The sequence below is a fragment of the Molothrus aeneus genome, chromosome 10 (genome assembly GCF_037042795.1).
Source record: "Molothrus aeneus isolate 106 chromosome 10, BPBGC_Maene_1.0, whole genome shotgun sequence".
Taxonomy (NCBI): Eukaryota; Metazoa; Chordata; class Aves; order Passeriformes; family Icteridae; genus Molothrus; species Molothrus aeneus.
The window spans coordinates 9,175,671-9,199,195 of NC_089655.1; the positions used below are offsets into that span (position 1 = coordinate 9,175,671).

At 42.1% G+C, this 23,525-nt stretch overlaps 1 protein-coding gene across 1 annotated transcript in view; it reads right to left on the reverse strand.

The window, feature by feature from the left end:
* DOCK10 (dedicator of cytokinesis 10) overlaps positions 1-23,525 on the reverse strand; it is a 118,568-nt gene that overhangs the window by 80,985 nt on the left and 14,058 nt on the right. Inside the window, exon 2 of the mRNA XM_066556246.1 lies at positions 5,986-6,105. Within this exon, the coding sequence (XP_066412343.1) occupies positions 5,986-6,105 (120 nt within the window). The remainder of the gene's footprint in view (positions 1-5,985; positions 6,106-23,525) is intronic.

Consider the following 23,525-nt stretch of genomic DNA (forward strand, 5'->3'; position numbering starts at 1 on the left):
TGTGTTACCAATGCCTGCATGAAATGATTTACACAATCATTGAGTCTATGAGTAAAGGTAGAGAAGTATGAATTTTCAGGCCATGCTTAGTAATAGATGTCTGAATTCTTGGTTGCTTAGGGACTTCCCAGCAGTACTCTCAGTCTCTGAAAGGCACCTTATTCCTTTTACTTCACACATATGTGACATTTTAAGCAGTGAAGTTTTTTAAGCAGTCACAACAAGGCACAATCCCTGAGCACAGCTGGAAAGCCTGGGGTGCCCCTGTGGCCTCTGATATGGAGCTTGTAATGCAGATGTAATGCACCCTGTACCTCACTCTGACCCTGTCATGGTGGTGAATAAGCTTCAGAGACCTGTTCTGCTTGCCCACAGCAAAACTTGCCTGCTCCACATATTGCACAGAAAATAGTTTCAAGTATCTTTTTTTGTAGGTAAGATATAGAGCAAGTCAGTTTTTTTACCTAATACAACACTTCTTGACAAATGATATGAACACACTGGTTGAGAGAGCTAATATTTGCCTTAGTGGGGCCATTTGCCTCCCTGTCCTTACACAGCCTGTTAAAAATACTGTAGCTGGACAAGACAGGTAACCCAAGCCCACTGTTTTGCCTACAAGTACATTCCCCCACTGTCCTTCCCAACAAGACTGCACTTGAAAGAAAGAAAACAACCACAGCCCTAAAAACCTGAGAAATCAGGTAACACTGGGCTTGTTGCCTTTGTAGACTTTGACAAAGAATATCACAGGTTTATTTACAAAGAATTGAGACATGGAAAATGTTGCATATTGTTATATTTAAACTCGTGTTAAAAACTACAAAGAACTTCCCTTCTGAGAACTGGTTAGGTTTAACCACTTAGCTGCAAAAGCCTGGCCACAAAGGCTCTTCCTGTTCATAGTTGATGACTTTCAAAGTTAAATGCTCTTAAAGGCTGATCAGGCATAGCATTATTCACCAAAACTGCTTTATTCAGAAAAGAACTAAATTTCAACAACAGAATATATGCTTCTGAAACAGTCATCCAAAAAATCAGAGATTTTATTTAGAGAATTCAGTATTTATAAATATGCTGTGAATTCAGCCTAATTTTCTAATGTTTAAGCAATCATGACAATTGTTTGTTCAACCCAGAGACCAATTACCCTCTCATTTGTGCATGCAAACTGTGGTAATCAAATAATGCAGGTATCAGCCTAAAGCATTCAAGTCTATAATATTTCTTAATTATTTTTAATTTATTTTATATAAATATCCTATATCCAACCATGATTTCTGGCACTGCCAGGCTGTCTCATCTGCATAAGCTGTCAGCCTCAGGTGTTGGATGAGCTATAAGGTGCAATTTCACTAAGCACATTGTCTTGCCACATTCACCTTCTACAGTGAAGCACAGAAGTTAATACTGCTCCTTCTCAAACACTGATTAGGAATAATGTTTTCAGGCAGTAACACCTCCCAGCGACATGGTGAATTTAGCATTTGAAAATGGAGTTCAAACTCCATTAGCCATTTCAAGCATTTTCAGTCTCAATCTATTCTGAACAGCTTTTAGTCTGAAAGCATGTTAGCAGTGGTTAAATCTTTAGAGGGATGCACCAGCAACAATGATATTTACTTCCTGCAAAGGCTGCCCTTCAGAGACACCTAACTACACACTGGCTGACATGTTCCTCCCTGGCAATGCTGAAGTTCAGGTTCTCTAATGAAAAGCTGCTCAGCCCCACTTTCATCCAAATAAACAGATTTACTAAACGTTACCAGAACATGCAATGACATAGTCCATCAAAATAACAAAGGCTGAGATGCAACTATGCTGTACAAATACCAAGGTGCAGAGGCTGCTGTGGTACAGGACCCTCTGAAAGGCTGCAGCCTCAGCACAGACCTCACCACATGTGGAGAAAGGAAAGCAGGAACAGAGCACATTTAAAGGACAGATTTTGCCCCATCACTCTCCGAACCACATCCAGGGTGAGCAGCTATGCTTTGCCCACAGCTTGCTGTGCTGACTGTATTAGCTCTCTCTGTTTACAGCTGAAGTGCCTCCCTAGGAGTTCCGATGGCTCTCACTGTCCTCTCTGCCAGCCCATGCAAACTTGCATGTCAAGGACACCCATAACTCCATTAATCATGACAGTAATGGACTCAGTTTCTGCTCCTCTAAGAATGAGCAGATACTCACATGGAAAGTGGGAGCTAAATCATGTGCTATTTGAAATAACTCATGATTTCACCACTGTAACTCTTCTGATCTTAGAAATAACATTCAGGTTTCCAGGGGATTTTCCAAGGAGTCTCCAAGGCCTGCATTCCAGTTGCCCCTATGGCACACACAAGAGACAGTGTCCTTGTCTTGCTCCCTCCCCTTACAGATGCATCTGGTTTTGCTATGAACTTCTGTATCCAAATGAACAACTTTTGTCCCTGCACAGCATCTAGAAAGCAGAGGTTTCACAACCTGAAAAACAGGGAGATTCTGGCTTTTGTTCAGAGCTAAAAAAAAGAAGCCTGGAAACAATTATGCCTGCAGTGATGGCAAGTACAGCATTTTCACAACTCAGCCCCTCTTCTTCTAAGGCCTCTGTGATGCTTGGAGGGAACAGGGATCCCAGGTGGGCTTTCAGAAGCCCAAAGAGTCAGGAGTACATCAGACTGAACTTCAATAAGTTTTTCATTATGCAGGCAAGATTTTGCCATCTTACACCTGTCCTAAATTTAGGCAATGAATTATTGCAGGTTGAAAATGAAGCATTCAGCCATATTTATACAAATAGTTTAAAAAAAGTCTGAGTTCCGCTTCTCAAACAGATTTAGGAAAGTCATATGTGAGAAGGAGGAACAAGTTTTCATGACCCAGGTAGTTTTAACATGCTTTTATACCATACAAATTTAAGTGACTATTAAATACTTTAATCTACTTTTTAAATACAATTAACTTATATTTACCAACATAGTATTAACATATTTAGTTCTAAACCTCCACACAAGAAAAGCTATTAGAAGGAGTGCTGATCCTGCCAGCCCTCCTTGCCACTAAGGAAGAGCAGCAGTGATTTTAAGCAAGACTTCAGATCCTGGAGATTTGAAAAGAGACTGCTGGGTGTCCAGTAAATTTCCAAAGGATGGAAGAAAAGATAAAAAAATACCTATGAAAGGATCCAGCAAGTATTTTGTTTGGATGTATGACAGCGCTTAGGAGCAGAAGTACAGATGTATAAAAACAAATCCAGGTAACACTTGGATATCAAAAGTTAAAGGTGGGAGTGAGACCAATATGAAGGAAGGTGAAGCACTGCCTTCATGGCTTCCTTTCTGGCAAACACACTGTGGAGAAGTGAGAAATAGGAATCCCAGACAGCAGCAGCTCCAGTTGTGAAGGAGAGTGCGGCCAGGTTTGGGGAACTGAAGGTGAGGGAAGCACAGCAACCCAATGGTGAGGATGCAAAACTACCAGGATCATCACCAAGCTTTTTATAGGTACAACAGGAAGCCCATCAGCTCCCTCTCACTACCACCAAGAAGTACAGTGTGAGCTCTGTACTGATGTACTGCTGCAGACATTTCCACTGGCCATTATTTCACAGCACAGCAACAGAAGGGAAATGAGTCCACTAGATCCAGGAACAGGTGAAAAATGAAGCTGAGCTGACATGCTTTTTCTGAAATAAAAAATGGACTTTAGGCAGGCAAATGAGTTATAAGGAAGGAATTGCTAGGAAAACAAGAAGTGGAACTGGTGTGAATCAAATATTTTTTTTAAGGGGTTATTAAGCATGGTTACAAAAGAAGTGAAATATCTTTTCCCCAACTGGAATAAAACCAGAGAAGGCATCTATAGTGTATACATCTTGTACCCTTCTGTGGAGATGCAGGGAATGGAGGAATACAGTCTATCAGGCTCAGATTGATATAAAGAATTCTCTGCTGTTCCACAGATTTCACATAAGATGTTGGAAATTTTTGAACTTGAAATTCCAACAGGAAATGACCAACAGAAGTCATGTGAGAATAACAGCAGTCTCTCTGAATGCAAGTCAAAAAGAGAAACAAATCTGAGATGAAACAACAGCTACAGTAATTCACCCATAACTGACGCATGTGGTGAAGATGACAGATCCAAAAATAGGAAATCATTATTAAAAGCAGCATTTTCTCCTATGTTCACTACTTGAGCCAACTCTTTTGGTTGGGGTTTTACTCTGAAGAGACTTTTGCCCATAGGATGTGCTCACCACAGGCCCAAATTGGGGCTGTACCAACACTGAGACACGAAGTCTGCAGCAAGTATAACCATTAGGAGTTAAACAGAGCTGGCCACCATTTCCTTGGGCATTATCACATTAAATCCCACTCAGAGCCAGCCTGTGCACCTCCTAATTCAGTCGGACATGGATCTCTTTCTACTCAAGTGGCTGACCCAGACTTTTGTGCTCAGGTAATATTTCAGCAGAAGGGATCAGGACTGTAAATAGATACTTTGCAACTGGAAAACCTGCCTGGGACAAAAGCCCTGCAGTCCTGTCTGGTGACAGCGGCTCTTGCCACTGACACTGACTTCAACAGGAGATAACAAACATGAGAGAGGTTCATGGCAAGGATATGGACCCTACCTACCATGGCCTTTGCTCTTCTGTGGGAACAGACACCTCGACCATGCAACTATCTCTCTTATCTGTCTTAATCTATTTTTTATTATTATTTATTGAATTAAAATAGATTGTGCTAAAAATAGTTGCAGAGCATAACACAGAGGAAACAAAATAGAACTAGCTTCTAAAAATCCAATCAACGACTGCTCAAAATAAAATGAAAATAAGGATATGAAAATATGCTTGACAGAGGTCTTCAGCAGTAGGACAAGATTCTTCTTTCACTGAGAAAATTTGCTCCATGGACTCAGTTACTCTAAATCAAAGGGCTCAAGGGTCTTGTGACAGCACACAGTATGTCTAGTCAGCTTTGTAAAGCTAAGTTTCAATTTCATAAATTGACAAATGTGCAAAATGGATAAAGGAATTAACAATAATGAGGAAATCTATTCTGTTTAGCTTCTCTCAATCCCATGAGCACATTAACTCAGTTAATGCCACCAAGGAAATAGAGCCATTTAGTAAAACAAAGCTGTCTATTAGATTAAGCTGCCCTCCTAGGACAGTAGCAGTGCCATGAGCTGATGGGAAGGGCCCTCACAGAGCAGTTACAACTAGTCACAAATTGAAATATCTTTCCATTAGAGAATGCCTATTCATCAAAACCTAAATGTTATACAAAGATGGGGTGATTTTGCAGAAGTTGCTGTTCAATGCAGGCAATGTGCCCAATGAGCCTGGCAACATAGCTCCCCAGGCACCCTTCTGAGCTTCCCAGGCACCCCTCTGAGCACCCAGCACTGCCCCTGGAGAGCTGCCCTGGCCCTCCAGGCCCCCAGTGTCTGCAGTTTGCCAGGACAAGCAATGGGGAACCCAGGATGAGGTCAGGCAGCTCCATGGCTGTGGGGTCAGGGATCCACTGCTCCTCAGTGTTCCACCATGAGAGTTTCCTCAGCACCAGAGACTCTATCTAGTGGTCAAATACAGCAAACAGAACAGGATCAGAAGATTAAATTAGACTAAATTAGACTATAACAGTATGGAGAGATTCGAAGATTGGCCAAACTAATACTGTGTTGAGCAAACAGACAAGTATACATCATAGAATAACATGTTTAGTGGGTTCCTGAACATCCGTATCCAGGAACAACCAGGGCTTCAAACTTTATCTAATCCTGAGCAGTAAAGTCATGCATATATAAATGACAAAGGAAAAAAACTCCAAAAGCCAAATGAATTTGGTGGGAGGGAAGTATGGCATTATGCATGAGTGGAGAAAATATTAGAGAGCCCTCGGACAATTTCTGGCTCTCCCTCTAGCAGTGGAGATTAAATCAATGAACAGCACAAACCTAAGCAAAGGAACAACACATTTGCCTTGTACTTACTGAAAAGTCATCATCAGGGAATAATATCAGATCCTTGAACTGGCTGTCCCCAATATTTTTTTCGATCTCTGTGATAACAGCTTCATAATCCAAAGGCTGCAAGAGTTTGGGTTTTTCCTGCTGTGGAAAAAAAAAAAAATCAAGTGATCTCTTTACACACAATTTGCTTTCCCCACCCCTCTTCATAAACAGAGATCTGTGGCATTTTTGCTTTTGTACACCAAAGCATGAATAACTTCTCCTTTCATTCCATTCTGCTCAGCTTGTTGCATCTGAGCTCAGGCCATGAGAGTGAAGTGAGGAAGTTGGGCCACTTGTAAGAGCCACTCTCCTCCTCAAAACTCCAGAGCAATCTGTCAGCTCATTACAGAGACTGAAACCACCACGTTAATTTACCTGGAAGTCTCAGGAATTCTCTCTCTTTCTCCATAAATACATCAAGAAAACTGATGGACACAGTTTGAACTGAACATAGACACTATGAGCTAATGTGTTTCAGAATAAGAAATCTACTTTTTCTTCACTGTCTTACACAATTCACCTTTAGAACTGCTGGCAGTTTGTGAAAGCCACCATATTGTTTTACTTGGTAATAATCCAAGGTTATTTTCCTGGGATAAACTATCTGGCATCCACCTCCACAGCTTCTCTTGTCAGAAAGCAGGACCAGTATCATCATAGCAGAACTACTATTGCCTGAGACAGCACTAAAGTAAGAAACCACCACAGGAAAAAGTAAAGTCACAGTGTCTTGAAATAGAACCCAAAAATAGAAAAAGAGAAGCCTGCCTGACATGCTAGAATACATTAAACAAATGAAGAGTCATGTACTAGAGTGAGAACATTTGCTCAATTCAAAGATGTAAGCATCAGAGAGAGTGAATGAGAAAGAGCAAGAGAAGTTCCAGAAGGGATGAAAACGAAAGTGATGAGAGAGAAAAAGGACACTAGTGGAAAGCAAATGCAGAAACATTTACTGTCTTAGTCTGATTCAAAATAGGACATTAGATAAGTAGTATTTCATTCACTGTTCTTTCATTGGGCTATTCAAAATGATATAAAATTTTCCTCTGTCTTCCCTAAATCAAAACCAAGGTGTATTGAAAAAGAAAGCTTTGACATCTCCATAAAACAACTTTCTCCAATGAGATTGTCCATCATATATGATTTTACCTATCTCATTCATGTATGGTCCATTATACGTATAATGATTAAAATGTAATAGTCCCTCTCTCTTTTGACTTTGTCCTAGAAAGTTGTTTATTTTGTAATCTCAAGATCTTTTATGAACATTGTTTCCTCTCTATACTGAGTCCAAGACTCCCCTTGGCATCAAATGCATCTATGAATACTTAATTAAGTATCAGTAACACAGCCACACAAATTAGATTAAAACACAGGAATACACATGTTCTAAGAAAGTTGTTCAATTGCTGAGTAACTGCTGCAAGAATCACAAAACAACTCAGGACCCCTGCACGTCATCTACTCCAACTCCCTGCTTAAAGCATCAAAGCTCCACCAAAGTCTGGCAAGGCAATTAAAAAAAATTATAACTGCTTCTTCAGCAGTTCAATCTATTACCTCTCTTCTTGATCTATTAGCTCTCACACTTCCATTTGCACACTTAAGAGCAATAAACTTCTAAAAACCATTACTATTTAGCATTCACAGGCCACAAACACTATCTGCTGATGCTGAGACATTAAAGGATTATAAAAGAGAGGCAAGATCAACACATAACAGTAACAAATCGAAGAAAACCACTTTAATGTTTGATTCAGATTCTGTGACAGGACTGGATTCTGGTTTTGTGATGTCCAGTTAAGACAAGGAGCCCTACCAGGACATGAGATTTCATAATAACCCAGCCACATCACCTTAAGTTGTCCCAAGCCAGTACTTCGCCCTGGCCTGCCCGAGTTGACACATAAATATCCAGTCCTGCTCAAGAAGCTCTTGGGCTCAGAATCAGCCATACCCTGAGGGAGGTCTCTCTGTCTTTTGCTGACACTGGCTCCCCACAGGAACTTAATGGGGTCACTTGGCCACATCACCATACACAGCTTGCTCTCATTCCCTTCCAAACTCTGTTAAGTCACTGCAGTATCTTTTGATGGGAGTTTCAGACTTTTTGTCATTAAAGCTGTCATTGCATCTATTTATTAAATATTACTTTAAAAACATATGTTTCAAGGATTTAGAGCCATGAAGAGAAAATACCAGTGCACACTGAGTGTACCATCTGTGCTGTACCACTGATTTTGGTAATGATACCTAGGCCTGAACAAAGTTCACTCAGTTCAAATTCAACAGAAAGCACACTGTTACCTTCAGTAGGAAACCTTATAGCAACCATTTACCAGAAGACTCAAAGTAAAAGAAATATATGCACTGACATTTATGAGCCACCAGTGCTTCACACAGGCATTTTTCCTATGTTGTGGTTTCATTAAAACATGAACATTTTCTACAGAAAATTTGTGACATTGACTACACTGATAACCCTCCCTTCCTAGAGCTGATACTGTCAGGCTTTATGATTCTGCAACAATCTCAACTCTTAGTAAGACAGATATGCCACTGAAATCATCAAATGTCTGCTCTCCAAAACAAGACATGTGCCAACACAATCGTAATCTTGGTCAGATGCTCCTTGGAAACATCATGAATGTCAGTTTTCAGAATTTCCAAAAAAAAAAAAATTAAGAAAACAAATGACATAAGTAGTCACCTTCCTACTGAAGTTGTAGACTAGGGGAGAGCCAAGAAACCCCAGAAATTTTGGGACTTCTCTTGAAATATTGGGAAATCCCGTAAAAATGTGTAGCATTTGCAGGTTTTCTACGCCTGTGGAAACCACCTTTTTTTCTGGGGCTGGCAGAAGGAAGAGGTATTCCTTCTTCCCCCTGGAAATCCCAGTAAGGTTGGGGTGAATGCAGCTACGTCCCCTTCAAAGTTAAAATTCTTCAGATGCTGGGGTGCAAGTGGAGGCAGGGTAAGCTATGCCACATTGCCCTCTCTTTGCTCTTCAGAAACCAGCAAAGCTCACAAAGCCATTGCTGAATTCTGCTCTAACACTCCAGGGGAAAACTTCTCCTTGGCAGCTGCAAGGTCATTTACATGAGACAAAAATACAATTCAAGAAAACCCCGGAGCAGAGGAACACAGCAAGCATATGAACATCTCTGTTCCCACAGCACTCATCCTCCTGCTCTCAGTGCTGCAAAGGGCATGATTTGATGGAAGCATTTTAACAGATGTTAACAGAGAAGTCTTTGGAGAAACATTACACATCTGAACTAAATACAAGTAGATATCACATTATCAAAGCTACAGCAAAACTTTTCACTGAAGCACTTCAATATTTATGCTGATCTTTTCCTACTGATGCAATAAAAATTACTTCCCTCCATGTCAGTACAGCAAAATCCTGTGTAAAATGCAATACTGTGTTATGCCAGCTCCCATAAATCATAGATGCAAGTAATAGCCCATCCTTGTCAATACACTGGCTGCAGAGATAATTTAGTCCATTCCCTGCCAGCATCAAGCATGATAGTATAATCAACATGATGCCTCTCTCCATCAATTCTGCATGTTCTCACAGACCAGAAGACTCTGCTCTGTGGACACTGACTCCATGCTTTGCAGAGCCAGTATTTTGCACTTGGCAGGGCTCAGCAGTGCAGTGCTGGTGTTGCAGTTGTGATGGGAAGTGGCAGCTGGTTAGTTAGCAGCTTATCTCTGTGGGTCTGGGGCTGCTCGGATTTTCCCTCCCAAGCAGACAGAAGCAGTGATGTTGGGATTAGCAAATGCCTCCCTGCAAGCACTAGCAGAGATCTGTAAATGAGTGGGGCTGATTTAAAGCTAATTTAATAACCACAGCACTGCCTCTTCTCAATTTAACTTGTCTGTTCTTTTTGGAAACAGGCCAACCTGGCAATCCATCCCAAAATCGCATTATGCTGGCTTGGATTTCTGTAATGCTTTTTATATTCTGCATCTCAAGTGAGTAATGAATTTAGTTGTGCTGAAATGGTTGTGAATACATCTAGTAAAAAGGCACTCTCTGACTCCTCACCTGCTACAACATCTCAGCAGTACCATTTACTTCACACCCTGACAGTGTAGTGCAGCTTTGTATGTTGTTGAGCCAGCTTTTCCACACTCTTTTGGAACACTGGAGAGATGTTAAATCAGAGCCAACACCATAAGAGGACAATATAGTTTCACAGGGGTGAAACCAGCCAGATTCCACCAGTGATAGATGGCTTCATGGCCATCATTTTCTGGTCTAGGTAAGAAAGGATTATATTTCCCAGGAGTAATTACCCAAAATATCCACATAAATGATATTACAGAATCAAATATGGTACTTGACTTGCCTCCAGATGCACAGACATTGTGCACTGATGTTAGCACCCATCTTTTCTTCATAATTATATCTCATCCTCCTAAAGCTGCATTTCTGTGAACGCTGTCTGAAGGAGGAAACGATGTAACAGAGACCAATAGTCTCTGAACAGTCATCCCAAGAACTTCCCCATTCTAAAAATAAGCTAGACTAACTGCTATGATCTCTATGGTTTAATGTCATATTATTCTGACACCAAATCATGAATATCTAGAATTTATTGAATTTAATAGAGATGTTTAAATTAATTCCTTCTCTTCCATGTACCAGGAAAAAAAATATAAGGAAACAGATAAACAGAAAGAAGTTAAGTTGATAAAATTCAGTTACCTGGACTTCAGTTACCCTAACCCTATCTCTGTGACAGGAGGATCCCTGTTCAAAAAAGGATCAAAACTATTGTGATGGCCAGATTGGTAAAGATCAAGCAAGACTCAGAGTTTATATTTCATCCAAGCTATGGCTTGTCAAAAATGACAATTCATTCTAATAAACATTTGAAATACTGAAATGGGCACTTAAAAGAGAAAAGGCCGCTTACTAAAAACAGTAGCATCACCTTCCTTCACTTTTTTAGACTTCTTAATTATATTATGAACCAAACCCAATCTCACCAAAACTCACAAGAGCAAATTAAACTGCTTTCTAGGATGACACCAACATCAAGTGCTTCTCACACTCCTTTGTTCTTCTTTTCCTTTCCCCAGTTAAACACTGTGTCTCTGATATAACACATGTCTTTCTATGTTTATATATGGTTAATATATGTAGCTAATTATATTCCACCAGGGCAGGCCAACTTCAGTTGAATATTTCTTTGCCAAGTCTGTCCAAACTGAAGCTAAAGAACAGCCAGAACTCCATGACTTTTGGAGAAAATGCAGCATAAAGGCTGAATTTAACCCTGTCTCAGATATGCCAGAGATCCAGCATGCCCAGCAGTTCTGAGATTTGCTATCTGAACATTCAAGGAGCTGAAGCTGAGGCCATAAAACAATTTGGGTTTCACAGAGTCACCAAAATTTTTGCATTTCTGTAGGACCAATGTATGTCCCTATTCACAGGGCAGCCGAGCAGTTTGGTGCCTGGGGTGAATTCCATGGGAAGGATATCTCCATGGGGTGCACCTTTTCCCCCACCAGAGCATGGGTGAGCAGCCCAAGAGCTCGTGTACTCCTGGCAGGGAGTCCCACGGCAGCCCTTGTATCCAGGGGCACACACAGCACAGCCACTCTGGGATTAAGGGGTCCCCAACAGCCTCAAGCAGCTGAGCTGGGAGTGCCAGGAATCACCCACTCAAAATGCTTCACCCCACAGGCCTGCCCTCCTCTGCTCCCAACACACTCGGCATCACGCAACAGATTTCCTTTAAGGAAAATAAGTTTTGCATTTCAAGCACAGGGCAGGCAACTCAAGGCCTGCAAAAGGTGTCTGGGGTATGGATGGGGAGGATAGCCAGAACCAGCAGGCAGGCCTCTCCTTTTGATTCAGATCTTCTTTATGACTGCTTGGCCTGTTCTGCATCTCTTTACAGTCAACAAACTCTCTGGCCACATTACAAAGGCTTCCTTTGGCTCAGTATGTGATCCACAGTCAACAAATTTATTAAAATTAGTGGTACAATGAAAATTTTCTTTGACACATCCCCCTCCCACCATAAAAATATATTCATTTGTCAGGTCCAAAATGTTTAATTTGTCATGACTTTAAGTAAACCTTGGAGAATTGCACTTGGAAAGAATCCAGTCAGGGCTGCAAAGCACCACTAATATACTCTTCAGTGTCAGCACTGAAGCCAACATGCCAATAAATTTCATTAAAGGGATTTCCAGTTCCCACACAATTCTGCTACAGCGAAAATCACAAAGAATTATGAAGAATCCAACCCCCAATTCCTGGTGCTTCAGAAATTACTTGCCAAAATGCTATAGTACCCCCATCAGCTCAAGCAGAGCAAAAGAAAGGAAACCTGTTGAAGACTCTTCTGGGAATAACAAAAGTGAAAAGTAATTTTCAATCTTTAAAGCCTCTTTATTCAAATAAAATTCTGGTTGATACCAGTAAGTGACCTGCTTCACTAAATGAGACTTACTTTGTACAAATGCAGCTGGGATAGGATGAATCCTAATTGCTTAAACTACCATTGTTTTATGGATCACAATCTCTGTAAGCCTACTTTACATTATGTTCCAGCTTTAAAAATTACTGTCAGAGAATTCAGCATGTCTTGAAAAACAGAAACACCTCTCATGTGGATGAGCTAACGCAAAACTTTCACGTCAACTGATGATCCAGCTGGAGCCCTTGGAGCCTTCGGTGGCGCACGGAGCCGCCCCAGCACGGCGAGCAACGAGCGGCCGGGCTGAGGCTGCTCAAACCACAGAGAGCTGTTCTCAGGCAACTGGGTGTGACCCACTCCTTCCAGCACTTCTTGTTTCTCAAGACAGAACTTATCCTTCCTTTCATTATGAATTTTGAAAGCTCCAGCCGTCACAAAGCTACCTCCCTTCTGGTTAAACTGTGGAAGCCACACAGGACTGTTGGTCCAGCAACGCATCCAGCTGGGGGGTGAGAGGAGATGCTTTGTGCTATGTCTGACTTTGCCACATGCATTTCCTGAATTCTGCCTCCCAACCATGGCTGTGCACCTGGCATTGCAGCCTTGTGACTCTGGAATGCCCATCCTCATGGACTAGCACTTGTCCTCTTAGACAGTTGATAAAATTATCAGTACAATCTGTGAAAAACATTCAGGGTAATGGCAACAACTTACTCCTTCTCTCTGCTTATGGAGTATCTGGAAACTCTCCTTAGGAAGAAGGTTAAAAAATTTCATTTAATCATGAAACTACTAAAATCAGCCACTGGCAAGAAAGTGCTGAGTTTTAAATTTGGATTTAAATGGTTGGCCTCTCAAAATGCTTCTAAATAGTGAGGACTTCTGAAGCCTAGACTAAATATTTGTCCATAGGTCACCTCAGGGGAAAAACAAGAAAGTTTTGTAAAGCGTCGTAAGGTTTTTTTTTTTTTAAATAATTTACATAGACCTCTAACCTAGCAACACTCAGCCACTTTCTCTCTCCTTACCTGACCTAAACCTGGAAAAAAAAAGGGCAGTTTTTAACAACAAAAGGCTTTCTTTGAATCTTCCACACAGAATCTATTCATGAAGAAAGCAAGCAAAAACTAAAGATGCAACTCGCTGCTCTTCAAGCAGGCATCTGAAGGGACAGGAGGATGTGGTGGAAGGGGACTGGGCAGAAGGGATGGGAGCAGAGAGGAGCTGCCCACAGAGCTGGAGTGTTCTCCTCAGGCACTTGCCTCGTTAGTGATTACTTCAGCCCAGGGAAGGAAAAGGGCATTGTCCTGCCCTGTACACCACAAAGGGGATGCTGAAGTGAGTCTGGTTCAGCTCTTCTGGGAACTGGCTTTGCTTCATGTCTGCTTCTTCCAGCACAGTCTCAGGCAGGCAGAGCCATGGCCTCAAGCAGAAACATTAACAAACCAGCCTACAAGCTGCTCACAGTGGATTCGACCAAAGCTCCAAAGCTTGTGAGCTTCCAGTATAAAGTTGATGTAAACAGCACTTCTGAGTCTGTTGGAGCAAATGTGCACACACACACACACACACGTATAACTTCACATAGACAGTCTTTGTAGGCTCAGGAAAATCTACATTTAAGGAAAAGATACTCCCAATTTTTGCCCTTAAGCAGCACTCCTAGCAGAGGCAGAAGCCCAGCTCTGACACCTATAGCATCTACACAGCAGCAATAGAAGTGGATAGAGCAACAGGCAAACTGATCCCCTCTGTTTGTGCAAACTGGATGAATTAAGGAGACAGAGGGCTCTACCCATGGTTATCAGTGTACAGGTTCAGGGAAGTACAAAAAGAAGGATGTCCCAGGCATTCCTACCTCACCCACCCCTCCACCAGGTGCATCCAGCACAAATCTGCTGCTAAAATGGGGTAGATTTTACACAACACCATGCACAGCATGGGACTGTCTTTAAAACAGTTTTACTTACTTTGAAACTTAAGAAACTTTAGCAGACTTCAGTTTTAGAATACATAGAAGAGTTTGCTTTTCAAGGACCGAAGGGAAAGCTCTAATGTCTGTTCATTAGATCACGCTCTGATGCTGAAGACTTTGATCACTGTTGTATGTCTGATGAAGTTGCAATGCAGCACAAAGGCAAACATCCATTGTACATTTTCCATTAAAACCTAAAATTTAGATGAATGAAGACCTAGACTTGTTGACTAAGCAAACAACTTTTTTGAAAAGGGCTCAACCACTTCAGAAGCTCCTGAAGCAAAAACAACTAACGAAAATGTTTGCTTTAGCTCTAAATAAACTTTTCAAAGATATCATTTAACTTTTAGAGTACTTAGTAATAAGTCACTGTCCCATGGGGCAAGTCTCATGTATGGTGCTCTGCTTCATTTTACCCAGTGAATATATCTCTTTCTCTACTTGCACTATGTTTATTTATTTCTTCACAAGTGATAGGTATTTCTCATGCTACATATCTGAGTAAATTATTTTAAGTATTTCCACTGAGGCTTTATCTGTAAAATTAACATCATGTGTACATGACCACTATAAACTCAGCTCTCACAATGACGTTAGACTTGTAACTGTTTCCTTGATATCAACTCCCCTCCCAGTCAATTATCTGGCTATCAATCCATTTACACACACAGGATGTAAATGAGAGCAAAATCTGGTCAACCACACTGAACTCAATCATCACCCTACTAACAATTAAAGCTAATCAGATAATAATTAGTCTTACAAAAAAAGGAGTGTCCAGCCAATAATGTGAGTCCACCTACAGAAAACACAGGTCTAAGAATAGTATCTGAATAAATGCATTCTTTGAGTAAGGTCCCCATACACAAAATCCTTTACAGCTGCAGTGGGAGCTGACATCACTTTGAAATCTGTGTGGAGGTGCACAGGGCTGATGCATGAAGGAGAGACTGGCTGCTGGTTGATAGCAAAAAAGTGCCTGTAGGCCAAAGATTTAACATGCTCCAATTATGAGATATTGGGCAGAAAGACAGATTGCAAGGCACAAAAGTAAAGCCAAGTGTGCCTACATTTCCTAAGGGCTAAACAAACTACAGAGAAATACATCTACAGAGTAATATGACACAGTGACCCATCTTATCTATCTTATGTTGAAAATAATAGAAATCAGCACAGATTCCCCTGCAAAGCTGAACTGGGTAACTGACATAAAGGAGGCATCCACGTCAGGGGAAGTGCAGCATGACCCACAAGCCTCTGATTAAACAGGCTTGTTTCCTATTTCCAATTACAGGCAACAGGCCCAGGGTTACCAGTGCTCTCTGTGTTTCAGGTCAAACTACAATGCATTGGTTGATATTTCTATTTAGCACCACTAAATTGAATGCTCAGTTTCTGTAATCTGAGGATGCACGCAAGAGGGAACAAATATATTCCTCTTTATCTGCAGGCAGGCTGCTGGCTTATTGTTACCATTTGGACTTTTTTTCCAGGCATGGAAAAAAAGAAGGGCTTTTTTTCCTGTAGGGCTGCAACCACTTCTGGTGAGCACTAATAAAGTACAGTCAGGATTTGTACAAAAATGACAAAAATCTCTCCTCACCAGGATTTAAGAGGATAAGTCAAGTAAGCAGTGCCTACCTCCTACAAAAGCCCTGTGAACTGCCAGGGTCAGATGCTTTCAGCAGCACCAGCAGCTGATTCTTGGGACCCTTGACCATGAAGCTCAAACATGTCATTTTTGACTGCATGCCAATAGCTCAGGGCAGCAGAAATTACACCATAAAGTAGCCTTGTCAAAAAGAGCCACTTCCATGTAAAGTACCTATCCAAAAAGGCAGCTAGTCACAAGCAAAACCCAGACATTACTAGATGAACCACAAACCATCTTCACTGGCGACCAAGTGTTACAACTGCAAAGTTCTTTTCCTTCCTATTTAAAAAAGAAAATGAGAATACTCCTCTTGGTTGTATTATCACTGATTGTGCTACACTGAACATGCTGAAAAACCTCAAAAGAGCCCTCTGCATGCACGTGGAAACAGAGTACCTGGATGAAGAAAACTATGGAAGAAAACCAAACACCTCTTGCCTTGAGGAAAAAGATTCAGTTTCTTCTTGGGGAAGCCATCAAATGCTTTATGAGCTAAAGTAGACTTTCAAGAGAAGAGAATACACTGAAAACCAGTACTTGCCTAAGACTCGCCAACAGCAGGCTCTAAGGGTTTTACCTCTTGCTGTTTGCAGTTTCAATTTCAGCCAGGGAAGTTTAGGCACAGCGCAGTTAATGTGAGCCTCCCAGTGCCCCACAGTGCAGCTTCAGGAGGCTCAGTCCTGTCCCAAAGCCATCAGTGGCAAAACTGCTGTGCAACCCACGGGGAAGAACCTCACCCCAGCTTTCCAGCAAGGCTTCTGGAGCTTTCTCCAGTGGCTCCCTGCACTGTCTTCCTCCTCTTCCTGGCCTTGAGAGGTGCCCATCACAGATCACAAACTCTGAAATAGCACAGAGGAACTTTCCACTCCAGAAGAGCACTATGAATTTTCATGGAAGTTCCAGGCACTAGCTATAGGTGCCACAGAGACTTCAAACACTGCTGCTGTCAGAATGCAGCAATGTGACGCTGTAAAAGTCTCCCTAATGTGCCTGAGTGCTGTAAACTCATGAACTCTCTGTGCTTCAGTCTCACTCTCCAGTGCTCCGTCCCTATTCACAGACTGAATGAGGCTTGGTGCCTCCTACATAAACAACAAGCAATAAATCCTACTCTTACCGAAGTGCAGTCCTAAGAGTGACCTGCAATTTCCTAGCCCTTTCTCAGAAGAGGTGGAAGAAGGGTGCATACTCACACAGCTTAATCTTTGAATTTCTCCTTGATTCACTCTCCTAGTGGTCCTTCTCTTCCTCCGCAGTTCACTGGCCTCCCTTCTGAATCTCCCCCGAAAGCTCATTGTGTCCGTAGGAATTAAGCAGCCAAAAAATATCTGTTTAAAAACTGTGCTCCTACAACCTCCTTCCTTCAGCAGCTTCAGCACAACAACTGGAAGCTGCATATGCTGTTTAAGGCAGAAGTAGGTCTAAAAGTTACATGCTGTATCCACAGTAACTGAACAGAAAGAAGAAGAAAACCAGCAATAACTCATTTCTTCCTGTGAACAACATTCTGCTATTAAGGCGAGAGCGTCTCATTAAACCATAAATACACCCAGTCCCCACCTCTAATGCAAATTGAAATAGGAAGTTGTAGAAAAAGCCCTGCAAGTGAACATCTATCTTTGTCTCAAACACCATCACATCCTTTCTCCTCACCACCCTCCCCGATTCGAAAGCCAAAACAGCTGCACTTTTACTTCATGTGTGTGCAAGATAAAAACAGTCATTCACAGCACAGCCATCTCCTACAGAGCCCCTCAACAGCTGACTTGGCCCACAGAGCAGGCAGTGACAGGTTCGTGCTGCCAGGGCCATTGCTGCTTTTGGACCAAGGTAGCAGTTCCCCTTTCAAAATAGCATGAAACACCAATAAGAGGAAGAACCCTGCAAATTCCTAAATTTGCACACAGTTAAAAAAGGAGAAAACAGAGAAATTCATATGCTGATGTCCAAAATACATTTTTTGCTTGTAAAAAGCAGGTTTTAGACGTGCTTGTAACCTGCCAGCTAAGAACTTTCTTGCTTCACACCCTGCTCCCACCTCAGGAGAAGTAAAGCTGCCAGACTGAGCCTGCTCCCCAGATGCCCCACACATGGGAAACACCAGCAGCTCCCCTTGCCCACTGCCCCATACAGGGGCAATCCTAGCAGCACCTTGGCAATGGAGAAGCCCTCACTCAGGGCCTCAGAACTGCACTGGCAACAGGAGCAGTGACATGGCCAGTCAAAAAATTCTTAATTAAGGTAGGAGACTCACCCAGTGCTCAGCTGTCTGAAGGCTGGCAGGGCACAAAGGTCTTTTAAAACTGAACAAACTCCCTCAGTGCCCACCCATGTGCAGGCACACACAGAGACCCTTTTCTTCTTTGTTCCAGCTGAGGATTCATCCTGCTGCAGCAGCAATGCTGCACTCCCCTAGGCACACAGCCCTCATGAGGCATGCATTAGGTTTTTATTTTTATTGAGTATCTGTGTGCATAGCTAGGACAAAGGGATAGCTTTTCTGCTTTCTCATTCTGTTTTTTTTTGCCAACTGGACAATAAGCATCATTCTCACAACTTGTTTGAATTAATTAATTACTCTTTTTGAGATCTGCAACTTTATCCTGAGCACCATGTTTTTTTCCTTTCCAACAAATAATTCTGAGTTCTACAAAATCTAGGAACTCTTTCACACTTTTCTAAAGGTTAGTAACATTTGATCCAAAGTAACAAACCTCTGCAGGAGTTCCAAGGACTGTTCCATACGCTAGGTTTCCATTCTGGGAGAGCAGAGACACTGAGCCCAGCACGTCTGACCCGAACACCACAAAACCACATCCGTCTGATCAGTTGCTTTTCTCTTCCAAAGTTAAAACATGGTGCTACCCATGAATTAACCCCCCATCTCAGTATTATCTTGGTCATTCAGCTTTGCCTTTGAGAAGATCACCTCCTTTAAACTGAGTGCTACCAGCCTGCTGTGTGATGCCCTAAAACAGATTTCACTGCACTTCTACTTAGTGGTGAAAGGCATCTGTCTGGCCCTAGGAAACAAAAAAGGCAACAGAAACCCTTTGCCAAGGTATGCAGACATTTCAAGTAGCTACCAATATAGAAGCACAGCATTAACCAAGCTGGAATCACCCTTGTTTTCTCTCAAACTACCACACTATCTCTGCTGGAGTCCCTGGTGCCTCTCATGTAACACAGGGAACGCAGCAGCCAAGACCAGAGCTCCTTGCCAGAAGTTAAATTTAATGCTGGAATCATCAGCTCTGCTGCCTTAACTTTGGGCAGGTATCAGTTCCTCTGAGGCTCCTTTGCTTATCCACTCCTTAACTCAGCTGTCACAGAGAACAAGCAGAGTTCATCCTTCCTTTCCCTGGCAAGGCTCTCCTCAGCTTCCTGCCTCCCCCAGCACAGAGGAGCCTGTCCAGGGTGCCCTTTCCACTGAGATAAGGGTCACTAGCACTTCCTGAAACTTTAATGAACTTGAATTACTCCAAAATAATATAAAAGATGAACTTAGGTTAAAGCTTCCAGCTGGTCCTCATCCAGTTTACTCCACTGAGTGCCTTTTGTCCAAAATATTTTCATTCCTAATATTATTATTAATCCTCATTTATTGCCATATCTCTGGCAGATAGGTTTTCAGGAACAAGACTAAAATCACTGTATTTTCTCAACACCAAGGCATTAAAAAGTTGAAGCACTGAAATAACAAATAAGCTACAGCATTCACACAGAGATATGAACCAAAATAATAGTAAACAACTGCAAATAAAGACTCCACTTTCTTAGATCTATTTTGGATGCAAATCCCTCTTGTAATGGGCAATAACAAAACCATTCAAATGTCTAATAATGCTTTGTCTTGTAGCAAAGTACAAAGCAAACTTCACTAGCATCAGTGTGACTGTAAAAGATTTCCTAACTTTTCCTCAACACTTCTCCATCTTTTCAGTTAAAGATGCCAGATAATTTAAGATGATTATAGAATTGGTTATGTTATGTTAATATGAATAAAGCTCCTGTACTGCTTTTAAATTCAGCACTATAATGTATAAGGTGAGAAGTATTATCCATACCCCAAGGTATTCCAAGAAGGTATGGTATTACCAATATACCTCGGCTATTCCAAGGTATTTGGCCCTAGGAAAACCACAAGCCTTGGTTCACATTTGTGAACTGCTGTACCCAAGTCATAGAGTCAAAATAAGGATGCTGAAGCCCTTCAAAAAACAATCCATCATGTAAAGTAGTCTATTAATTGTTTAATTGCCTTCTGCTCTGCTTTGTGGGACATGTTCATCTGCTCCCATCAGTTTTCAAAATGTATAAATATCCAGATGGGAAGAATAATGATATTTGAAATCTCTGCTCCAGTTCAGGAAAAAAACTATGCATTCTTTTTGCTGCAGAACCAGTAGCATTTAATTTTCCAATGGGGGTCACAAGTTCTACAGCAACTTTAATTCCCTTTTCCTCCATTTCTTCTAGAGTTTCTTATTTCCCTTTTAGATCTATTAATTTTCATGCTTCATTTACTTTGGTTTGAATTGTGATATACAGCAACATGTAAAAAATAGCATTGAACAAAACAAATTCACTGCTACAGTACATCATGTGATCATTGGAAAATACATTTCAATTGTGCTTTGCTAGGAGCCAGAGAAAGATACAAAAATTCAGTTCCTAAAGTGTGTACCTTCAACTAACATAAAAGACACCCCAAAACAGGCTGAATATTTGCTGTGTAGCAAATAATTCACCATATTGTCCTTCTAAAGAAATACAATCTAGCAACTCCAACCAAGCAGGATCAAGGACTGATACTTTTGTTTCTCACAGTGGCATTTTTTCCACACAGATTTAGAGAAGAAAAAAAAAATCTCATGCAAACATCAAATTAATAGCAAATTTTAGGGAATGAATGCTTCCCTTCAGCTCAGGACTTCTGTCTGGGAGCAATGCTGACCTGAACAGAGTGCAAGTCAAAAACACAATCTTGACTTATGCCAGTGTATAGATGAATAATTGTATAATCCTGACTCAGGCCTTTTGTTTAACACATTTGAGAAAAAGTCTAATTAACAAGTAAGAAAGCTCCTTTTGTTCGAGCAAGCTGCATCAACTGCATATTATGCCTATGCTAAGGTTAAATTCTGAAACGAAACACAAGCTTTTAATAAAAACACTTGTTTCATTTATAAATGAAGACCCTGTGATGACAGTGACACTGTCATTGAGAAACTCTGTGCAGCCCAGACCAGGACAGAGAGATCTTCTGGTACACTTGATGTTTCACAGCTTGGCAGAGTGCAGATAAGAACCTCCCTACCTCCCTTGAATGGCTTGTGGCACTTCTAGCACTTCAGAGTTCCTGGAAGAACCACTACAATAAAGTCACAGAAGAAAAACCAGAGGATGCCAGCCCTGCCCAACACCCAGCCCCTGGGGCAGGACCAGAAACAATCCTGCACTCTGTGACCACAGTTACAGGCTGGCACATGGGGCAGCTATTAGCTCAGGTACTGGGGGGAAGAAAAATCACGGTTCCTGGAGAGGGTCACAAAGAGCTCTTTATATTTTTCTTTTTAAATTTTAATATTTTCACATAACTCTCTTCAGAACTTGGAGACATAGGTGGTGTACTCATCTTCTGAGGCCAATAGTGAGGAGATTTACACAGTTAATACCCCACAGCACCCAGACAGTGCAGGTGTACAGGCTGATGCTGCTTTTCATGAGTTCAGTGTCAATCCCCAGCAAGTCCCCCAGCACAGTCTGTGACACCCTGAACAGAGCAATGCTGCCAGAAGCCAGTTTGGGGTTTGGACAAAGCCAGCAGGATCAGATATTACACACTGTCCTCCTGTGGTCAGAATGCTCTCTAGGACATTGATTGCACTGAATGGCCACGCACTGGATGTGGTTTTTTTCAGATATGACTGTCAAAAAACTCCTAATGGGACTGTAAGACTAAAGCTGAGGTGACAGGGACTGGACACCACGTTCACCTTACCTGCATGGTCCAGGCTCTGGAGTGGTGCATGACTGCCCCCAAAAACTGCCCTGCAAAAAGCTTCATGCTGGACAGGTAAAGCAGATCCCCCACTGGGGCCAGGGACAGATAGCTGCTTTTTACTAGCACCTAACAAAGACCACAGAAAGCACCAGTGACCTCCATCCCAATCCCTTTGTCAAAGACTGAACATTCTCTCCTCTCCTCCTCCCCCATCAAAAAACTCCCAAATCAAACAAGAGGTTGCATTTGGGAATTAAGTGCTCACTATTGATCCATACACATATAAACACGTCCTTTTTTTTAAAAAAAGGAATAATATGAAACCAAAACCATGTAAACAGAAAGGTAAAAACAACTGAGTTAGAAAAACTACATCTACAGCAACCTTTTGCAAAGCCATTCTGGTATTGAATTGACTGAAATTGGATCACCTTTTTTTTAAGAAATATGACTCCACCTATGGTTTAACAGCTTAAACTGATACATCAAGCCTTGCATGCAAACACTCCACAAAGCCTTTAGAGCAGCTGGTGCTTGCATTTTGCCCACACACCCATACAGCTCACTCTGACCAGGCAAAGGGCTGGGAATCCATCACAGTTAAAATGACATCAGCACACAAGGTGAGCTCTCCAAGGCAAGGGAACGGTGCCCCCGCATAAATATCCATGAAAAGCAGCCCTTCTATCTGTCAGAGCTCTGCTAACAGATCCTTCCAGAGAGCACTCCCTGATGCCAGAGACTCTGCCTGTGTCAATCCATCTCTGCTCCTCCCAGGCAGATCAGCGTGCTGATCTCAGCAATTCCCCCCTCTGTGCCTTCACCTTCTCTGTGCTCCAGCTATCATCAGTGCACTCACACACAACACCTTGGGAGAGGCTGCAGTGTCTCTTTGCCGTGGATGCAAGGCTGAAACAGCCCCTGCAGCTCAGCTGGTGGTGACAGGAGCCATGCACAGGTTGTCTGTGCCAGTCTGTGCCTTGCCAGAGAACCACCCAGGACCAAAGGGGTCCCTGATGGTGTGAGCAGAAGAGAGAGCAATTTGGGAGAGCAATTTGGCAGCTCCCAGCCTGATCACCCACACAGCACCAGACAGTCATTTCACCATCTCAACCCCAACAAGGGCTGGCTGCTAACATCCACACCCCAAAAGCCACTTGCTACCTCCCTTTGCAGAATTTACAGCTCCTGAAGGACATGCTGCTGTCCTCCTGTTGGGGAAGCAGGCTTGGCTGAGCAGAGGCAGTCCCTCCCTGTCCCACAGCCTGAGAACACTGTTCCTCCTGCACACCCCAGCCTGCTCCCAACCTGCCACCACAACATGTCTGCCAGCTCACCCCACAGGAACACTGATGGAATGTAGCATCATTCCAGCAGCTCCCCAAGCTGGAAACCCACCTGCACACAGCAGGAATATAATGCATT